Raw genomic sequence first — 21,904 nt, forward strand, 5'->3', positions numbered from 1 at the left:
TTTTCGCTAGTAGGCTTGAAAAATGGGAATTCACACTTTCACTACCACTCAGACCCCTAAGATAAATTAAACTGAAGTGTACTTCTACAGATATCCTCTGTTTTGAGAGTGGGTTAAACTAACTAACACACAGTGTTCGTCTATAGGTGACTACACAAATAATCAAAGTTGTTGCTATTCCACAGCAAAAAAAACAGGCCATGCTCAGCTATCAGCACGTGATACTGATTTAAGATTTCCTGTACACATATTCCTCTCCCATGCGATTCCTATAGTCAAAAAAAGCTCGAAACACGCGCCACTTTACTGCTATTGATACAATATCAAATGTCACAAGTTTTGGAAGCATGCAGCATGTCAAATCACAAGAGTAGATTAACAATAACAAAACTAAACCAGTAAAGTGAAACTCATCCCTCAGTAGTTTCTCTGACTTGTAGTAGATGAACAGAGAGAAAAAATATTTTCATTACTGATAGTTTTACGAAACAAGCATAAGCCAATACACACTGGGCATCAGACATACCCTTCTGAACTTCATGCAAAAGAATGAGAGATCTATCACACACAGTCTACGGCAATAAATTGGGCATTCTCAAGGCACTGCAGAAGATGAAAGGAACTATGGAACAGTTAAAAGAAGCTCTTTATTTCGATTGCTTTTTAGTCTTGAGTAGTTATCCTAGCTTTCATTTTATTTTCCCTCCTGCTCCCATTAGTACACAAAACCATCTGATGAATTAATTCATGACATTCATTTATGACATCGCTTCCCTTTGTATGTTTATCAATTTACTCTTTCATGTCAATTTACTATTCTTTTTCTCTTTTTTAGTTTGCCTCCTCATGTTAGATTTTGAGTAAGGCTTTTAAAAATTTATTTTATTCTTTTGCTTCATGCTTTAACGACAGGTTATAATGTGAAAAAAGATTTTAAGTTCTTTCATGCATTCTGTGTTTACAAGTAACTTCTATTGCATTGAGATGAAATACAGAACAACAAAGACAGTCCATTTAAGTCAAAGGTTCTGGTACTAACGGTTAATTTGAAGGGAAAAGAACAACCAAGCTAGTATGTTTATAGATCTCCATCTGCTTTAAGAATAAAAAAAGCAACCCAAAACTGCCTGCTTTTCCCTTAAGTCTCCTGAGATTTACATAGTATGAATTGACATAGGACAATATGTATTTTGTTAAAATGGATATATCTTTTAAACTTCATAGTGAAATTAGTTTCTGAATTAATTATCAATATTTTGCACTGTTTGTACTTACATCATCATCATCATAATAATTTTAACAAGAAGTAGTGTAGGGTGAGAGACTGCTACTTTTATAAAGCTTATAAAACTATTTCCTGAAAAATGAAATAAGTTACCAATGATCCAAACTGGGAGAGGGAACTGAAGGTGTAAGAATTACAAAATAAGAAGTAACCACATTAGAAGAATAAAAACCTCCTTGTAAAAAAAAAGGAAACCCAAATTATTTATTTTGGAAGTGGTATCTTTTAATCTTTTTGAAGTACTTACTTCTGTTTTAATCTGATATAAGCCGTTGATAAATTGTTCCAGGCCTCAGCATTCTGTAATGATAAAAGGAGAAATGTCACAAAAAATTATTCACTTGTATTACGCTTACTTTATAAAAATATGTAAATAAAACTACAGTGAAATAAAATCGATTTCGTTAATCACACATATTAACACATACTTTTTGTAAAAGAGTAAAAATATTACAGTGAAATAAAATATTACATTGAAGTAAAAATCCACAAATAAATATTACTGACTACAGGAACAATCGGGTGTATCAGTATCAATTAATGGCCTTCTGGTAGGAATACACTAAGTCAACTCTTGCCTTCAGTTTAAACTGTAAACAGACATTGTCTTCGGGATCTAGCTGGAATGGCTGGAGAGGTCAGCTCATCATTTCTTACTAGCTGGAAGCTATTTACCTGCACTGCTCTGTTAGTGGAAAAAAATACCTGAATGTCCCCTAATGCACCTCAGGCAAAACCACAAGGGTTTGTTCCAGCAGTGTTTACCAACTGTTTTAGCTGAAAAGGATTATGGAGTGCTCAGACAACCGTTCCTCTGGTAAAACCAGCACAGCCATGTACAAAAATTACTCCTGCCTATCACCTTATTCTGCTGGTAAATTTGAAGCTGCAGCTCTGAATTCAGCAATTTGACAAGCATAAACTTGAAGAACAGAACCTGAGTAGTGCAATGAAATGTACGCTGGTACTGCATGCTAACCTCAGGCTTAAGGAGCATTTAAGTCACGTTGGGAAACATTTTTCATGCTTAATTCATGAAAACGGTCATTACATCACTGCAGATCATTGTATAAAGATAGGTTTCACCTCCATAACTAGGAGACAGCCCGGCATCCTTTACTCACAAAAGAATTACCACTTAACCCACTGGGAAGTCAGCTGGCTATTTCATGTGGATACAATCAAGAGCAGGCACCAGACAGATGTATCTATTTGGAAGTAAATGTGCTGTACTGAAGCAAAAAATTAATACATGAAGTAAAAATTCTAGTTAAATACAAGGTCATCTCTATGCACATTTTTTTCCAAGTTACTTAATTTTATTAATAAAGAAAAAGAGAATACTCTCTCACCTTTCATTGCACTCTCACTGTTTCCCCAAGAGAAATGTATTAATAATGGTTTCTACCACATAGGTGGTATTAACTTTAAGTGAGCAACACTCTGGCAGTCAGGCCTTTTGACAAAAGTATTGCCAGTGTATTCCCAAAAGGTAATCCAGCTGACCTTTCTGCTATGTCAAAGCACAGTCACACTCAAATGCAATATGGTACACATGCTTGCCCCGTGCATCCTCAAAAAGTGGCTAATAAGCTCCATTTTCTCTGTGCTTATGAACTGTACAGTTATAAATGTATCTGTCATACAACTGCTTATTTGACTTTTTTTTTCCAGGATAATTTGATTACTTAGAGGACTAAGTATTTTAATCTCTGTCTTTAGCACTTCTCACAGCCTCCTCACTCCCTTTTCTCTGTTCTAGCAACGTATGCAAGCATAAAGGAATTTCTGCTCAAACAGATTTTAGCATTCACACATGTATACTTGGACAAAGTTAAGTATTGGGCAAGCATTTTTATGATGCCTCATGACAAAAATATAGGGATATTTTGCAAGAGTTTAATATATTCAGAGAGCTAAGGTTTAAACAAGTTTTTCATTACTGCTTTGCTTGTTTATAATGAAAACATCCTTGTTGCTTTTAGACAAGCCATCTGAATCGCTGGTTGGAAAGTACATACATCTGGTTCCAATGTCACACAGCGCTGAAATGCTTTGGCAGCACCTTCGTAGCCTTCTAAAGCAATGTATGCACAGCCCAAGGAAAACCATACACCTAGCTGGAGAGAAAAAATGGATTATTACATATATTTACATACATGCATTTCTACACAAAGTAATAATTTTGCTTGGATGCTCAAACATACAGTATGCTTGTTGACTTTAACTGACTTTCAGCTATCACAATAGTATTGCATCGGAATAAATAACATCCTGTATGCAGAATATAGGAAAAATTTAGGTTCAAAGTTTTAATAAATATGCATAAACAAAGGTGTTTGATTATATAAAGACCACTTAACCATACATGAAGTGCTTTTTAACAGCACATCTTCATTTAGAGATTCATTTAGTAATAGCTATTTAGAGGTTTGCATATTTTGCTTTAGCTTGTGAAAAATCCACATTCACTTTATAGTATTACAGCTAGGTCAAATGGTAAACATCAGGAAACATATTTCAAGAAAATCACATTTTACAAGAAATATTTCTAATGACAACATGAACACTTCAAAATCACAGCTCTTTCTACTTTTCAGGATATTCATCTTCTCTAGCTAATAAGGCAAAGTTTAGAGAGAGAAATGTACTTAAATAATGCCTTGCATAGAGAACAGAACTTCACCATTTCAATAATCTTGCATTCTAAGTGTGTACCTGTCGCCAACAAATATCTTTCATCCACAAAGACTCAAATAAAGGCATAAAGACTCAGATAAAGGCATAAATTAGAGCAAATTATATATGCATTCTCAGAGCTCTTCAATAGCAAGTTCCTGATTTGCCACACAATTAGTTCTCAAAGAGCTTATGCTACCTGTTAGAAAAGCTCTGTCACTCAGTTAATTATTAAATTCCAAGTACATTCACAGAATGTTTTCTGACAGGTTCTTCGTAGGAAACCATAATGCTATTTAAACACAAAAACGTAAGAAACATTTGCAAATCATGGATTTCACAGGCTGAGGGTAAAGCTGTTGGTTCATATGCAAGGAGCTTCCATCTCTGCTGTTTAATTGCAAACTCTGTAGCAGATATTTTTGCACTTTTTTCCAAATGAGACTCATTTTTGTGTCTGAGACCCAATTTAACATCAGTACTGCGATGTCTGCTACAGCCTGATTAACCCGATTTACTGCAATAGAGTTCACAGTTAACCTGCTTCAAAACTTAGATCCCAGCACACAAACACATGGCATTCATAACTGTCAGGTCTGGCAGTCTAGTGGGCAGTCTCCAAGGTATTAAGAAAAGAACTGAACAAGCTTGTCAACAGAGATATCCTGTTGCATTTGGGGCTGCACATGGGATGGCTGATGCTCAGAGAATACAGGTGAAGACAGAACTATCAATTACATTGGGGCTGGACAAACATGAAAATCTGCTTTTCAGCACTGTCAGCATGTCACTTTTAAAGATCTTTAAACTCATTATTCAAAGAAGAAACTGTACATCAGAAAAACACCCAAGGTTTTCTATATCTCAAGGGGCAAAACTAATAGGAAATAAACATTTAGTAGATCTCATTTCTGAAGCATTTTTTATCTACCAAGTTTCTAGAAGCCCAGCATTCCCACATGGCTGCTACCTCATTAATGCTCCTTTTTCTTCTTTCTAGATCCATAACCTTCTGAGCATGAAAAGTTGGGGTAGAGATGGGGACCAATCAAGTACGAAATTGAAGGCTAGCTCCAGCTTTATAGCTCAGGACACAAGTTAAACAAGGCTTTTGTGAAGTGTGACAGAAAAAGAATCATTGCATTTCTTATCATTCTAATGAGACAGCAGCACAGTCTTACTTCTGAGCTTGTGCTTTCAGAGTCTGTTTGACTAAAACTTCCAGCAGCCTAATTTTTTTGAGGCTGATGGTGAGCAGCTACATCTCTCAGGAACTGGCTTATCAATGCTTAAGCTTCTCAGCTCTTTTCTCAAGGAAAAGTTACAGGAGAAGGAGAAAGTAAAACGATTCTTTACTTCTGTGTAGAAAAGCTACATGAGCAGGTAACTAGTAAAAATCATACAGTGACTACAAAGAATGGTAAATAATTTTCATTTCTTAACAATTTAAAACAAGATTTTTTGCCTGGCAATAACTATATGTGAAGGTTGCAACTGAATGGAAAAATGTGAGAACTGGACATGGTGGAGAGAATTGGGAAAAATGTCCAAAAGGGATCCTTTAGCAGACAAGAAGAATGAGATGAAAAGTTTGGGGTGGGAACTAAATCAAGGAGCTGAGATGCTATGACAGGGAGGCAAAAAGTATACAGAAAAAGGAATAGGTCACATGAATGGACAATGTTGCCATATGATAAAGAAAACCTCAGCATCAATAATACAGAAAATAATTGTGTAAATGAGCGTCAGAACTGGTATGGATTAAAATTTCAGGCCTCGGTAAAAAAAGCAAAACCAAGACTCTAGATCTCAGAGTATTTGACTAAAATGGAGAAAGTAACATACTAGGGTATATCAGAAGACTGTGAAAGTAGAAAACCCAGAAAATATAGGGAGATTACAATTATTCAATATAGTTTAGCAAATTCCATAATGGATGCAATTCCAAGGCAAAATTTATTTTGATTTGAAGAAGCTAGTCAGAAGACAGTACTTACGTTGATCTTGACCAGTATGCTGTACAAAAGATAATTTGCAATGTATCTAGATTTACTGGTCCTTCAAGAACAAAGACAACTCATTTAATAGGGAGAATGTTAACTTTCAGAGGTACTTAAAAAACAAAAGCTATGTTAAAAATTCAAAGGTGCAGCTAAAAGAGTAAAGGTCTGCAGAAGACTTGAAACATTTAAAGACAAGACATTTCAAGGTTTGGAGCATGTTGTCTTTCAAAAAAGATCTAAAAAGACTAAGCAATCATAGAATCATAGAATAACCAGGTTGGAAGAGATCCACCGGATCATCGAGTCCAACCATTCCTATCAAACACTAAACCATGCCCCTTAGCACCTCATCCACCCGTGCCTTCAACACCTCCAGGGAAGGTGAATCAACCACATCCCTGGGCAGCCTCTGCCAGTGCCCAATGACCCTTTCCGTGAAAAATTAGTTATAGAGAGCAATGAGGTCTCCCCTCAGCCTCCTCTTCTCCAGGCTAAACAACCCCAGCTCTCTCAGCCGTTCCTTATAAGGCCTGTTCTCCAGCCCCTTCACCAGCATCGTTGCTCTTCTCTGGACTCACTCCAGAGTCTCAACATCCTTCTTGTGGTGAGGGGCCCAGAACTGAACAAAGCATTCAAGGAGCGGTCTCATCAGTGCCGATTACAGAGGGAGAATAACCTCCCTGGACCTGCTGGTCACGCCGTTTCTGATCCAAGCCAAGATGCCATTGGCCTTCTTGGCCACCTGGGCACACTGCTGGCTCATATTCAGTCGGCTGTCAACCAACACCCCCAGGTCCCTCTCCTCCAGGCAGCTTTCTAGACAGACTTCTCCTAGTCTGTAGCACTGCATGGAGTTGTTGTGCCCCAAGTGCAGGGCCTGGCCTTTGGCCTTGTTAAACCTCACGCCATTGGACTCAGCCCAGCGGTCCAGCCTGTTCAGATCCCTTTGCAGAGCCTCCCTACCCTCCAGCAGGTCGACACTTCCACCCAGCTTAGTGTCGTCCGCAAACTTGCTAAGGGTGCACTCGATGCCTTCATCCAGGTCATTGATAAAGACATTGAACAGGGCTGGACCCAGCACTGAGCCCTGGGGAACCCCACTTGTAACTGGTCTCCAGCTGGATTTCACACCATTTACCACCACTCTCTGGGCCCGGCCATCCAACCAGTTTTCCACCCAGAAGAGTGTGCATCTGTCCAGGCCAGAGGCTGACAGTTTCTCAAGCAGAATGCTGTGAGAAACTGTGTCAAAGGCTTTACTGAAGTCCAGGAAGACCACATCCACAGCCTTTCCCCTCATCCTTCAGCCGAGTCACTTCGTCATAGAAGGCGATCAGGTTAGTCTGGCAAGACCTGCCTTTTGTGAACCCATGTTGACTGGGCCTGATCACCCGGTTCTCTTGCATGTGCTTCATGAGAGCACTCAAGATCACCTGTTCCATGACTTTCCCTGGCACTGAGGTCAGACTGACAGGCCTGTAGTTCCCTGGATACTCCCTGCGACCCTTCTTGTAGATGGGCACAACATCAGCCAGCCTCCAGTCCAGTGGGACTTCCCCAGTCTTCCAGGACTGTTGGCAGATGATGGAAAGGGGTTTGGCCAGCACATCCACCAGCTCCTTCAATACCCTTGGATGAATCCCACCCGGCCCCATAGACTTGTGGGTGTCTAGTTGGGCTAGCAAGGCTCTGACCACCTCCTCTTGGATCACGGGAGCCTCATTTTGCTCCTCTAGCTCCTGGGTTTGTACACAGAGGGAACAACTTTCTTTACAATTAAAGACTGAGGCAAAGAAAGCATTAAGTACCTCTGCCTTAAGTAACAGTTAAAAACAAATATAAAGCAGATTATTAAGAATAAACGGACATACTTTAAAAGCTGGTGCACTAGACAAATTAGAAAGCTACAAAAGAACAAGTCTGACAGGTTAAATGGAAAAACGTGGTAGCTGTGTAAAAATCAAACCGAACCATACAAAAACAAACTAAAAACCCCAGGGTTCACTACCTTTGATCTACTACCGCAACAAAATGATATTTTATCATCCCTTAGATATCTGGAAAGGCAGCATGAATTTCTTAAGTAATAAAACAAGGACAGTGACTCTTTAATAATATATTAGGATACAGTTTAAGAAAGGACTTAATCTATTTCGTGGGGAAAGAATGGCAATAACACCCTTTTTTTCTGGGGAGGGCACAAAATCTGCTGATCCTACTGGCTGATGTAACAACTGCTCTGAGTAAAGGGACTGGCTGAAAGGTAACATAAGGAAAACTTTGTCCAAAGTTGAAAGAAGACTTCTGTCAAGGCTTGTGGAACTAGGTTAAAGTTCTTTTTTGGAAATTAAAAGAAGTGCATTGGCTGGAGTTCAGATACTGCTACTGATTGGAAAAACACATGAAAACGAGCTGTAAATTTTTATCCTATTCAAAACTGAAAACAGTGACCAGCAAAGGAAGATAATTTAGGCTTGGAGTCTTTGTTGAAACTTGCCATCAGGAATTTCCAGGCAAGTCTAAAAGGTTCTGAAATGCTTTAAGAGAGTCTAAACAATTCTCTCATATTAGTGGGAATATGGTTCCAAAATAACATTAATACAGTATAGCTGATTTTTTTAAAAGAAAAAACACCCCAAATTATACATCTGAAGACACTTTTTTGCATTTTTAAAGCAATTTCTACTATTCGGATATGGAAAAGACACAGATTTTTATTTTTTTTCTTTAGAATCCAGTATCTCTTCAGTACAATACTCTTAGCAGTACAGCTGTGATATTTTAGAAACAATCTATACCCTGCAGAGCAAAATTAGTCTTTGGACTTTGTAATTACACTAAAATATTTTAAGAGCTTTAGTTGAGTGAAATCCTAGCTGAGTACCTTGTAATTATTCGTACATTGAGTTTGCATGACAAGAGGTTTGATAGCAGGGGGAGCTACAGGGAAGCTGCTGGAAGGTGGGACTGGCTGGCTCCAGGGTAAACCCATCGCTGGCCAAGGCAATCAGCAATGGTATAACACCTCTGTGATAATGTATTTAAGAAGGGGGATAACAGAGGGGCTACCAGGGTTCTTGGTACTGGTCCGGTCTGGTTTGGTTCAGTTGCAGAGAGAGAAACCACATGAGGGAGAAACAGCGCTGCAGGCACCAGATGCAAGAGGAAAAATAAAAACTATGCTGACATCAGATGTGAGGAAAATAGCGTGGCAAAGAACTCTAATGTCAGAGAGGGAGGAGGAGGTGCTCCAGACGCCTGAAGAGAGATGTTGCTTGCAGCATGTGGAGGTGACTACGGTTGAGCAGGCTGTTGCCCTGCCACCCATGAGGAGACCTGGTGGTGGCTGCTGGAAGGGGTGGAGGTGCCCGAAGGAGGCCAGGACACTGCAAGAAACCTGCACTGGAGCAGGTTAAGAAAGACTGCAGCTAGGTGGAAGGACTCACATTGGAGAAGTTCAGGGAGGACTGGGAAAATGGGTTTCATGGAGCTGGGAAGGACTCCTGTCATGGGTGAGGAGTCCTCCCTCTGGAATGAGTTGCAGAGACAACATATGATGAACCAGCTGAAACCCACATTCCATGTCCCCTAGCACCACTTGCAGGGAGGAGGTAGAGAACATTGGGAATAAAGTTAAGTCCAGGAAGAAGGGAGGGATGAGGTAAAGGTGTTCTTTTTGGGATTTGGTTTTGTTTCTCAATATCTTGCTGTACTTCGATCTGTAATAAATTGATTGATTTTTTTTTCCCCCCAAGTCAAATCTGTTTTGCCCATGAAAGTAATTGCTGAATGATTCCTCCTTGTTCTTACCTCACTCCAGGAGTTTTGCCTTTGTTTATTTCAATTCTCCTTCTCAGAAGGGGGAGGAGTGAGTAAGCAACTACATGGTTCTTTATTACCCACTGGGTTTAGCGGCTCCATGACTCTTGGTTGCCAGCTGGGTGCTCAAAACCACAAAACTAATTTTTTGGCATCATTTATCTCCTCTATAATGCAGTTTCTTTTGAACACACCACATTGACAGAACATATTATAGTTTTAAGTAAGCATAACTGGAAAAAGTCATAAAAAAGTCTGTATAGACTCTAGCTCAACTCTTGTTTAAGCTACTTTTACAATTACAAGATGAGTGAAGAGGTTTGTTGAGAATAAGGCTCCCATTGCATTGTCCAAATGTTTAAATTCCAGATGTAGCTGATGGCAAGCTAACTTCTAAAGTGTGACTGCTTTCCCAAATTTGAGAGAATGTCACTTGTCTTGCTTCACACCCAGGAAAATTATGCTGAGATGTTATAAGCCAAATAGTCCAGCATAAAAAAGGATTATTCTTTTCTTGCAGACTGTGACATGGTGGTGAATAAAGTAGACACAAAAAAGGTACTAAGAACACACTATTTCTGGAAAATTCAAATGTGAAACAACTGGATGTAGAGAACCATATGCTGTTCAGCACAAGAACTAACAAATCTGTAATTTAACAAGTTGTAAATTTTATTATGCAGACTTTCACCCCTGGAGAACTGACTGCATGAGCTATTTGATCTCTGGAATTGTCTCATTCCAGCCCTGCAAGATGCCTGCAGTGAAAGTGCAAGAGAAACACATCCATCATTCACTAGGTACATTCTAGAACAATGAATTCTGTGAGTAGCAGAGCTAATGAAGACGAGTTTCATGTATTTGAACTGCAAGGCTGTCATTCCTCTGTGCATTCTCCAATTTCTAATATGGTGGTTGGCTCATACTGCAAAGACCTACTCTCAGTGACCTCAACCAAATTTGACCAGCTGGCCAAAGAGTACACAAGATTAAAGGAGGGTTGTCAGAGAATGGTTTTATCCATTATGTAGTTTGGGGAATCACTTGCTGCAGTCTAAAAATCCCTTCCTCCAAAAAAGTTTCCAATATAATTTCTTTATAATAGAGAATCCTTGTTTTCCTGATAAATTATTCACAATTCTGGGAACAATTTCTTAATGAATATTTTCCTTGTGTTAATGTCCTTGCATCTAGAATCGCCTTCCTCTCTGCTCTTTGTCCACAAGACATCCTGGAAGAGGAAACTATTCATTTCTGTAATGACAGAATATACAGACAGACTTTAGAAGACAGCAATATGTCAATCCACACTATCCATTTGCTCACTCTGCTTGAAACAATTTATCTGAATCTTAAATAGAGCTTCCTGAGCAACAAGAGGAAGATGTTTGCTTTTCCATATAGAGTGGCCTATTTTTCTTGGATTACCTTTCATTTTAAGCTTCCTTTGGATAGGACACAAAATAAAGAAGCATCTCAGCAGAATATTTCTAAGTTTTGAGCCCTGTAGGCCATCTTCTGCAGCTCTTTATTATCCAGAAGTCCACTTGATCTCAACAATGTTCCTGTCTAAATAATATATATTTTGTTGGTATTTGTTAAGTCAGTAAGAGAACTGAAAGTGAAACATTTCTGTCCATCTTGCTTTCCATTCTAAGATACCATTATAAATTACCCGAAGTTCACTAGAATAAAAACAGGAACCTGATTCACTGGAATAAAATCCATCACTGAAATACAAAAAAGTTTCAGGATATAAGATTTGAAAGGTTGGATCCCTTTAAATTTTTCTACAGTAGAAGTCCAGATACTTATGTGGAGCTCCAAACAGCAGGTTCAGCAATATTCTTTGGAAGGCAAGAAGGAATATCCTACTTGCATACAGACCTGGAAATGCCTATGAACAGCACTATTTACATACATAAAGAACCAAAAAGCTGTTTAAAATTCACAAAATTTTCACAGGGTGGACTCTACTGAGATGTGATATAGTGTCTAAGAACCTGAAACAAGACTATAAAAATCGTCTGCAGAACAGCTTGCAAAAGATCTGTCAAAATATCCAGCTTCATCAAGAGAACTCCTTTGACTGTGGTTTCAGTTTTGATGCTTTACCGCACAAAAAGCTACTGTCATCACAAGCGCAGCACAGTGATTCTCAGTGACCCCAGAGCAGGGCAGACTAGAATACTGGAAAAAGATTTCTGTGAAGTACAGAGATCAGAGTTTGAAACTCAAAGCCAACAGACAAGGCAAAAGCATAATTTCATTGAAACCTACACAGCACTCTTCTTACGGGTATTTTGCTTGACGCTTGTTCATAGTTTATTTAATGGTAATTATTAATTATCAATGGTTTGATCTCTTTGAAATATAAAACCTTTAGGGGTAAGGAATTAGCTGCATGCAAGGACCTGAATGCAAAAGGATGTCTTCTTTTCTTTACACTACCATTTTTAGCCAGGTCTCCAAGTAGATGGCAAAAAATTTGCTAGGAATAGAACAAAGCTGTTACTTTGACAACTGGGCAGAGAACTGCCTTTTGAAAAAGTGTGTAATCACCCAAAATTGCACACCAACTAAACCAAAGCCATATGTATATCATTTCCCAACCTGCATAGGGTTGATCTGCACAGAACGTTCAAAGCACTCCACGCATTCCCTGAATTCCCGGTTGCGGAGATGAAGGAGCCCTTTGGATCGTTGGGCACGGGCACTGTGGTGCCTGGAGAGCTCCCAGGCCTTGTCATAGTACTGATGGTCTTTAAGAACATCACCAAGCAAACAGTATAATCCTGGTGTTTCCTTTTTCTCTAGCTCCCGCCTGAGTATTTCTTCCGCCTGTTAAAGAACAAAGAGAAATCAATACATAAAGACACTTTCTTTTCAGTTAATCACCTACCTGAACAAATTCAACTTTATCATGTCACAATCATCAGTTGAAGCAGGGATAGTAAGGAAACACTATATTGATCCAACACAGCACCAAAGATAAAGTTTAGAAAGAATCTGTTTCCAAACTATTTCTAAAAAAACATACTTCTACAACAACGTAATACGTCAGCTTTTCAGTTAATGCACCAAGGAAAATGTACCTATTAAAACAAGAAGCAGTTTGCTCCTCATTCTATATATATCTTAGGTGTGTATTCTGCCCCAAAAGCACACACCAGTCCTGGACGTCAAACCTATGCGTACTTCATAACAATGTCGAATCAGCACCATTAAGGTACGTGCAATCCTAATATCACCTGTGGTTTTATAAATCCTAATAAGTACTCTTGCAACAACTGTCATTCTTTTTTGTCTAATTGCTTTTTTCTGACTGTAGTTGTTTCCATTTGATTATGTCTGAAGCCACATCCACTTTCATAGTTTTGGTTTTGGAAATGCTACTCTTTTACAGAAGATGCAGCAGTTGTAAATTTATTTAAATATTTGAGATAAAATATATTCCAAATATATACAGCATTATGGAAAACAAGACACAAGCTGCATCTCTCAGACATCTAGTAAGGGCTGTGACCAATCTTCAAAAGCTCTTTATCTCAGGGTCACTATCTTGCTCTAACAATAAAATCATTGTTTCTTTTTTAAACAAGAGATAGCCTGCTTTCTGTGGCTTTTTGAAAAGACAAATAAACTGGAGAGAAGATCTGTTGTTCTGACTGAACTCTCACCTCAGTCCCTTGCTACAAATATGTAACATACATAATTCAGTTCAGTATAATTTTTATGTTAGAAAAGATCTATTTTGAAGCATCTAAAACCAAGAAAGATTTGATGCAGCCTGCCACAGCTCTGAAGTTTGACATTGTAACACGAGTCCTTCTTCTATTGTAGCTACTTTATCTAAGAGGAAAACTTGAGTTCATCTCAGCATTTAAATAATTACTGCCTTTCCTGTTTCTGTAAGAACTGCTCTCTTTTCCCTTCAGAGGATCTCTACAGAACCAAAGTCTATACCTCCTTTTCCTCCAATCAGTAAAATTCATTGATCCTGCCTGAAAATCATCTTTGGAAAAACTACTTTGTTGTACTTTGATTTGAAATATTTAATGTCTAATAACTTAGACACTTCACTCGTATCATTTTTGTTAAATAAAGTAGCAGCAAAAGTCTACAAATAATTAAAGTGCACAAATGTGAAGGGATGGATTGGTTAGATTGCTAGATTGCTAGATCTTAAACTAGCAAAAATAGAATCCCATTAAGAAGAAAAATAGTGGTTGGATATTAGGAAAATAACTTAATGGCAAGTATTTTTAAGAGCCTATGGAACAGCTCCCCAAACAAAGGGGAAACTATTACTTAAAATTTAGAATTAGTCAAAACATTTGAAAACCTCAAGGAACAAGAAAATTGCACTTCAAGAGGGGTTGGTTAAAGGGCAGTTTACTTCCTTCCCCTTTCCTGTCTCCATTAGTTGCTATGAAAAGATTAAAGGAACACATATTAATAGATTTTTAAGATTATTTTTTCTTCGTAAGAGAGAACTGGGAGCTTTATTATTGCAGAAATCACATTAGGCACCAAAAGGTAAGGTTTTATTTCCCTTCAGATAAATTAAAAAGACTCAAGTGTTGCTGTGTTAACAGCAGATATGAAGTGAAAAGTACATTAAGCACTGATTCTTTAGCTCTTCTTCTGCAGAAGGTGCCAAGTTTAGACTGCTACTCTGTGGCAGTGCCTAATACTAATCATGCACTAGACTAGGAAGTCAACCATTCACTAATTGCATTTCACATTTAAGAGCATGAAAACATCATGCTGTGGTCTAAGGTTACAAGAATCCACTGCCAACATAAATATTTCAGCACACAGATAAAGCAAAGAACTAAATAAGCATACGTCTGCCTTTTTCTTCATCTGATTAGCTATCTGATCACCTCTCTGGCATGTTACAGATCTTTTTATTACCTAAATTTTAAAGGCTAATACAAAGGGATCATAACCACAAATTAAAAAAAAATGTATTCTCAAAACATTTGTCTTCTACAAAACCAAAAAGTATTTTAAAACAGGATTTCTCATGTTGCATAGGGTTCTGTGAAGAAAAATATTTTTTCTCCTAACTTTGCAGTAAACTGTTTTCAAAAATGCATATTCAATCTTTGGTAAGAACCCTGCTTCTGCAAAAAGCAGATCTGCTCTTAACAATAAAAAATATTATCAAGAAACATTTTCCACATAGCTTATGCAATATACATAAAAGAAATATAACTACTAGAAATCTATTCTTGCTAATTAAACAAATATTAATGATTAATTTGCATGCTTTATAATTAAAATTTATATAAGAAAATTAACAATTAAAAGCCACTTAAAAAGAAAAAAATGAAGCTGTATAAACCTTGCTAAATGAAAAACATTTAATCATGGCAATACTGCTTTTCCAGAATGGTCTGCACCAGAATGGATGGAATTCAACACTCAGTTCAAAAGTTGGTTGATTTAAACATGAGAAAGACTTAGACTGTTATCTTTCCTTCTGGACTACTACAGTTGGCATGGGAATTAAACAGGCAACACTTCACAAAACTCCATAATCACTAAAGAAGGTTCTGTTTTAAATGAAAGGTAGTACCTTCTTATTATTCTCTACACAGACTCCTGGAAATCAAGTTCAAGATTCATCTTGCATTTGGCTTCCCAGCCCTAAGCTTCCATTTATGAACCCATCCACATAATCCCATGCTTTTATTTTACTCGTTTCCTAAATATCCTATTAGCCCCAGTCTTCACAGACATGCCAGTTCCATTGACAATTCATGCCTTTGCTAGTTTAAATTATTTCCCAAAATGCTTTTATCTTTCTTGCTTGCACATTACTTGCCAGGCTACCAGAGAAGTAGCATGAAGAAGCACAACAGGTGAGCATGGAAAGAGGTAGTAAGAGAAAAGGACAGCTCTTCACTTTTCATCTTTCTTGTTACCTTATGCATGACCTTGGGCAAGTTATTTATTCCTCCTCCTTAATTTTGTAGCTACATGTAGGAGTGCTTACCTTCCTCTAACTCTGTTATGATATGTAGTAGAAATCAATCAAGTTCTTGAACAATCTCATTCAGTAATCAGTATAGCACCACTTGACTTTCCATCTGGGAAGCATTTCCTTTATTTAAAGGTAAGCTTCTGAGATTTTTCTACAATTGTGTTTCCTAGGTCAAATGTTTTAGAGATATTTAGCTGATGCTAAAAGGTAGGTGTTATGAATTTATCAAAAGTCAGCAGCTACTATGCTTTAAGAGCTCTTGCAAGGAAGAAAGGCCTCACTTTAATTGGAAGAACTGAAAATTCACATCTCCACTTCATTTTTACTTTAGCAGGGAAACAGTATAATTTTTAGCATATTATCCATTTCTGGTGAGGTTAGAGAGATCTCTTTCACCTTAACCAAATAAAGTGGTTCAATATAAATATTACTCCCCAGATCTCTACATCTCCCTCACAGTTAAAAGAAGGGAGAGGGACACTTTTCAACACCAGTTCTCACTACGCACATGGAGATTAGTGTCTGCTTTTGCAACAAGCCTGTTAAAAGAATACAACAAGTAAGAGACTGGAACGAGGAAGCCACAGGAACTATCAACACACTGCGCATTAAGATTTTATAATACCTTTTATTTATTATACTGTGCTTTGCTTTGCTCACTGCTTGGCACTTTGCAACTCTTCTGTTAACTCATATTATGACAGCAGTTTCTACTAATTTTGTTCAGATTATAAAACAAGTGAGTACAGAGCCACATTTAGTAACAGTATAAGATAAACAAAAATGTTAGCTAAATGTTAGTGACAACTCACACTACGATATTTGTACTGCCGGATGGCCCTGTTATAACCAAGTTATATATTTCCCAAATGCATAATATAGAGCTTCACATAGCCTTATCTACGTGCTCTGTTTCTTTGTCAGTGCATATTCAAAAGTAGGAGGAAGGAACATAACACACTACTTTGATGCCTAAGTACTCATCAAATGCATTGATATTGATGATATCTGTCCTTTTGTTAGATCTTTCAGTAATTAAATTCAGGGTTTTTGTGTAAAAGCATTTGTGACTGAGAAACATAGAGTGTATTCTTTTGGGCACACATATCTTAAGTTTTTTAATGACACGAGCATCCACTGAACAACACACTGCTCTGGTAGATTCTCATACACTTCTAAAAGAATAACTGCCATGATCAAAAAACATAAAAACATTTTTGATAAATACAAGCAGTTCACAGGCTGAAAGCTTTTTGACAAGAATAAATAGTCACTCCCTTGATGTACACCTAAATGTTTCTAATTTTCTGGCTTTTTTGATCTGTACCTAGTTTTTTTCTCTAGTGCTACTGTTACTTTGTACTTACATAGCATTTTCTGTTTTTCAAAGCACAGCACAAATTCTCATTCTGAAAGCATTTCTAAGCAGTTTCCTGTGTCAGATATCCTGTCCTATTCTCCAAGTGCCATTTTCATAACTCCCTAAGGGCAGTTTGTGAAAGTAAGTAGGACAGAATGCATTTCCAGGAAATGAAAATATTCTATACTCTATTTCTCTACTATACTGAAAAGACTGGGATATTAGCATACCAGCCCCAAGGCATGAATATTGTGACACAGAATTTGCCAGCAAGATACATCCGTCAGTTTATAATGATCAAAATCTAAGCATTTATGCTCAATAATTAGAAAAAAATATATATAAATACAAACAATTCTACATTTTTTCTGTTAAATGAAGTTATAACTCTCTGTTCTGTAAACTTAAATTAGTTTAAGTATCGTCTTTGTGATTTTGCCTATGAAGACACAATATATGAAAGAGAGAAAGTGAACAGGGAAGAGAAGAAAAAAAAGTATTTTTTCTGCGTATTTATGAAAACTATATAAAAATCTGAAAACAAAGCTTGACAGCATGAGTTCCTGTTACAGTCTTTCTGTGTGAGAGATTGCACCAGAAAGTAAACACAGCTGAAGTTACAGACAAGTAGACATTACTTCTAAGTATCATTTTCTAAAATCTCTATTGCTCTAGTAGTAACAGCAAAATAATCAACAATAGGAGGGCAGTTACAGCTTGCTACCAGCATTTTTAAAGAATTCTGTCACCCAGAGAGTTAGATGATGGATTTAAATTGTCGTTTCCTGGAGCTGATCACACATATCTGCAAGAGTGTCAAAGAAACGATGGAGAAGTTCAAGTAAACAGAAACATAGACTTAACAAAATAAAGCCTTTTAATCTTATGCCACGTCTTGTCTCAAATGTTTGATTATGTAATTTGAATATGTTAAAATTAGGTAATTAAAAACATCTCTATTTAACATGTTTTTAAAAACAAGTAATAGTTTAAACTCAAGTGGAAAAAAAATCAAACAAATACCTCCTCCAGGCAAAGCTCCAAGACCCCATCATGACAGCTACAGGCTTCTTGGAATGCCCACATTACATCTTGCTGTGTGTCCATAATTGTTAATTTTCCTTTAATATTTTCATCAGTAATCACTACCACAACCTTTTTGCTTCCTAAGTTATTTCTTATTTATTAGCTTATATTGCATGTAGTCATTACGCCAATTCTTTTTTGTTTTAGCATTTAAGGGTTATGACAGACTCATGTCATGTGTCCATTTTTCCTAAACAGACTTTCCTCATCCTGTAGAAATGAGTGTTATTAGTAAATAGCTCAAGCCAGTCTTTCGTACTTCAGACTCTATTTCAAGACAGTATTTAAGCTGTAAAAAACATTTTTCTTACCTTCCCATGTTGTCCTGCTCTTTCATAGCAGATTACAGCATCTTCCCACATTTCCAGCTCCTCAAATATCTGTAAGGCAGAGCTGGTGCATCCCAGCTCAAAGAGCAAGTTTGCAAGCTGACGCTGGAAAGAGAAGAAATTCCAGGTAACCAAAGAATAAGATAAGTGAATGCTATTCGCCATTCTAAAAGATGTTAGAGGCATTTCTAATGTCAACAAGAAGCAGAAAGAGAATACGGAATTATTCTCTCGAAACTTCACGCTGGAACCTCAAACAATGTATATACCTCAAAAAAAAAAAAAATCGATAGAACAATAATTGTTTTAATCCAACTTTAGGTCATGTCAGTAGCTTAATTACTTTGAACTAGTTTATAACATAATGCAAAAAAGGAAACAAATATGACAAGAATGCATTGACAGAGTTGAACTTCTACTCCTCGGATGAGGCATATGGCCAACGTGGCTGGAGAGCGGCTGCAACAGGATGCTGGGAATTCTGAGAGTAGGAAATGGAGGCTGAAGGAGGGCATTAAAGCCTCTTACAGCAATGCTAGTAATTTGCACCTGTGCAAACAGAGATGGAGAGAAAGGTTCTGATACAATTTTGTTAGCTAATTCTGAGAAATCACTAATCCAAAAAGCCATTACAAGAGGGTGATAGCTTTTAGTCAAATCAAAATTGAATTTCAGTAGAGGTTCAAGTCCCTAGTTTAGTCATAGCTAAGTCAGCCTCTTTGTTATTTCAAATACAGCTGTTAGTTCAGTGTTCTGATGAAAATAAATGAGTAATCTTTTCAATTTTAAAATAAATAAGGTATGTTTTCATGACCTTGAAAAGTTGTCTTTGGTCTTTTGTTTAATTTTTAAGAGGAGATTAAAATCCTGTATAGGTTTTCTTCTTTGAAGAAAGAATAACTTATTTACTATGTGTGACAGACAATTTTTTTTGCAAAACCAAGTAGGAGTATTCTGTAGGAGGACACCTAATTATCCTATTAGATCCCCTACAGTCAATCTCTGCAGCGTTTTTGCTGATCCAAAGTGGATTCTCTGAAGTTCTCCGCAGATGTCATGGACCTGCCTTTATAGGCTTGGGTTCAGTATCTGTTACAAATCCAAGAAGTCACCATAAGGGAACAGACTGATACTTAAATAAAAAAGAATTGAATGTAGTTCTTTGACATAAATGCATAACAAACCCTGGAAATATGTGACAACATCATTGTTTGTCAGCTTGGTTTAACAACCACTTAGGAAAAAAATCCACATTTGCCAGTAACTGGAAGTAAATCTTATGGTTTATTAAATTTACTCAGAGTCAAATTTGGTAAAATTCATATAGGCAATGCCTCGTCATTACTACAACTGGAGCCATCTTCCATTATAAATCCCTATTGTAGGATTGATATCATTGGCTTGGAAAATTGGCTTGGATTGAGAAGTGCCAATCTGACAACTGGAAATGAAAATCACATTTGTTAGTTTTATTGCAAATGCCAGTTGAATGGTTGTGTGGAATAATTTGAGAATGCTAGGATAAGATATGATTGGTTAAAGCAACACGCATTGAGATTAGAAATCAGAAAGGAATAAAACACCATTAAAAGGAAGCAACATGAACACCTTTGGATCTATGGGACACAAAGTTTTCTTAAGTTTGTTAAATACAGCATAATCAGATAAGACTCGAGTGTGTTGATTTCTGTTACAGAAAGACTTTATCATGAAGGTAAACAGTGTAGTTTTGGGGAAAACAATCCTGTCAGGACATGTAAAAAGGAACACCTCTCAAAAATAAAAGTATTCTTGGCTCAAGCAGCTCTTCAGTGTACTTTTGACTCCTAATTTGGCTGGTTTGACCACGATCCAATTCCTGAAAACAGCCGAAAACGTGTGATCATTAAAAGATGACAAAAACACAAGTAATATCGTAAGTAAACCAGTAATATATGGTAAGACAGTGGCAAGATTATTTTTTACAGGAGATATGTTGGCAGCTTGACAGTCTTGGTCCATTTTTTACTGAAGGAAAAAGGAAAGTAAAGAACAACTGCTCTGCAAACAATTACTTCTATGCATGACAGAATAAGACATTTAAAAGCAAAACACTGTAGAACTTAATTCATTCCATAAAAATCTTGTGTGTGGTTAGACTACATCTTTACATCTACAGTGTTCCAACTCAAGATCATATCACATATTCTTGACTCTGAAGTCATGCAGTATCAAAAACAGTAAGAACCACAAACTTCTAAGTAAAACATGAAACAGGATTGCTTCACACCTGTATAGCCCAATGCGGAGGCACCTGACAACAGTAGAAAATCTTCATGCGTTCGGATACCGATGTATTTGCATCTCCAAATTGGTCTGCAAGCGCCTATAAATGCAAAATATATTCTGATTTAATATATACTTAGACCTAATTAACCTAAAAATACATAAGTCCAAAGCATTGTGGATATTACGCACTCCTGACATAACAGAGAAATACTAACGATAACACTAAAGGCCAGTAAGCTTACACCATAATGCTACAAGCCTTTTCATTACCTCATGTAAGACAATGCAGTAAACATTTCTGCAAAAACACTTCATTAGAGGTAATAATAAATAGAAAAAGCTTTGAAAATATTCAGATTTCAAAGTGGACAGGAATAAGAATAAAATTTAAAATCCTAAACAAATACATGTAGAGTAAAACTCTGTCAAATATTAAAGTGCCCTTGCCAAATACATTTCAATCCTTCAGCTAGTTTCTTCCTGTCTAAAATAGTATTTAGGCATGACATTTCTCATTTAAAAGGGAAAGACAGACAAACATATTATAGCAGGCCATATTTTTGAAACACAGTTCTAATACAGAATAAATTAGTGACTTGGAGCACAACTCAATTCAGGCCTTTTTTTTCCCCCTTTTGGTGAAGCTTTGGATTGTTGTAATATTTTCTTCTGAAACCTTTTGAGAGAGAATGGAAACTTTTGCAGAGCAGAAGTACAGCAGCTTTAGCACTAACTTTTTTCTCTCAAAATCCACTATGAAGTTATTTAAATAAAAATCCAATAGCAAGAAAAATATAATATTAAATGCAGCTATAGCCAAAAAGTTGGTTAGAATATTTGAGATAAGAAAGAAACTTTCTTCAAATGCCAGTCATCACTAAACTAGCAAGTTTTAAGCCAGGGGTATAAATAAGGGATTATTAAATTACTTGCCTTCATAATTCATCTATCCAAGTCTCAAATACAATTGGTCAAGATTTATAAAAGGAGCTAGACAGATTTTCAGAATTTTCTCAGCATGGAAAATGAATACAAAGATTCCCAAACAAAAGGAATAGGATCACTTCTTTCTCTCTCTTT

The 21,904-nt window shown here is 37.0% G+C and overlaps 1 protein-coding gene across 1 annotated transcript in view; it reads right to left on the reverse strand.

The window, feature by feature from the left end:
• Window positions 1-21,904, reverse strand: part of TTC27 (tetratricopeptide repeat domain 27) — a 130,098-nt gene that overhangs the window by 16,076 nt on the left and 92,118 nt on the right. The window contains exons 11-15 of the mRNA XM_069852457.1: window positions 20,826-20,921; window positions 18,539-18,661; window positions 12,400-12,627; window positions 3,307-3,405; window positions 1,533-1,585 (exon numbers count right to left, since the gene is read on the reverse strand). Of these exons, the coding sequence (XP_069708558.1) occupies window positions 1,533-1,585; window positions 3,307-3,405; window positions 12,400-12,627; window positions 18,539-18,661; window positions 20,826-20,921 (599 nt within the window). The remainder of the gene's footprint in view (window positions 1-1,532; window positions 1,586-3,306; window positions 3,406-12,399; window positions 12,628-18,538; window positions 18,662-20,825; window positions 20,922-21,904) is intronic.

The sequence above is a fragment of the Phaenicophaeus curvirostris genome, chromosome 2 (genome assembly GCF_032191515.1).
Source record: "Phaenicophaeus curvirostris isolate KB17595 chromosome 2, BPBGC_Pcur_1.0, whole genome shotgun sequence".
In the NCBI taxonomy this organism is placed as follows: Eukaryota; Metazoa; Chordata; class Aves; order Cuculiformes; family Cuculidae; genus Phaenicophaeus; species Phaenicophaeus curvirostris.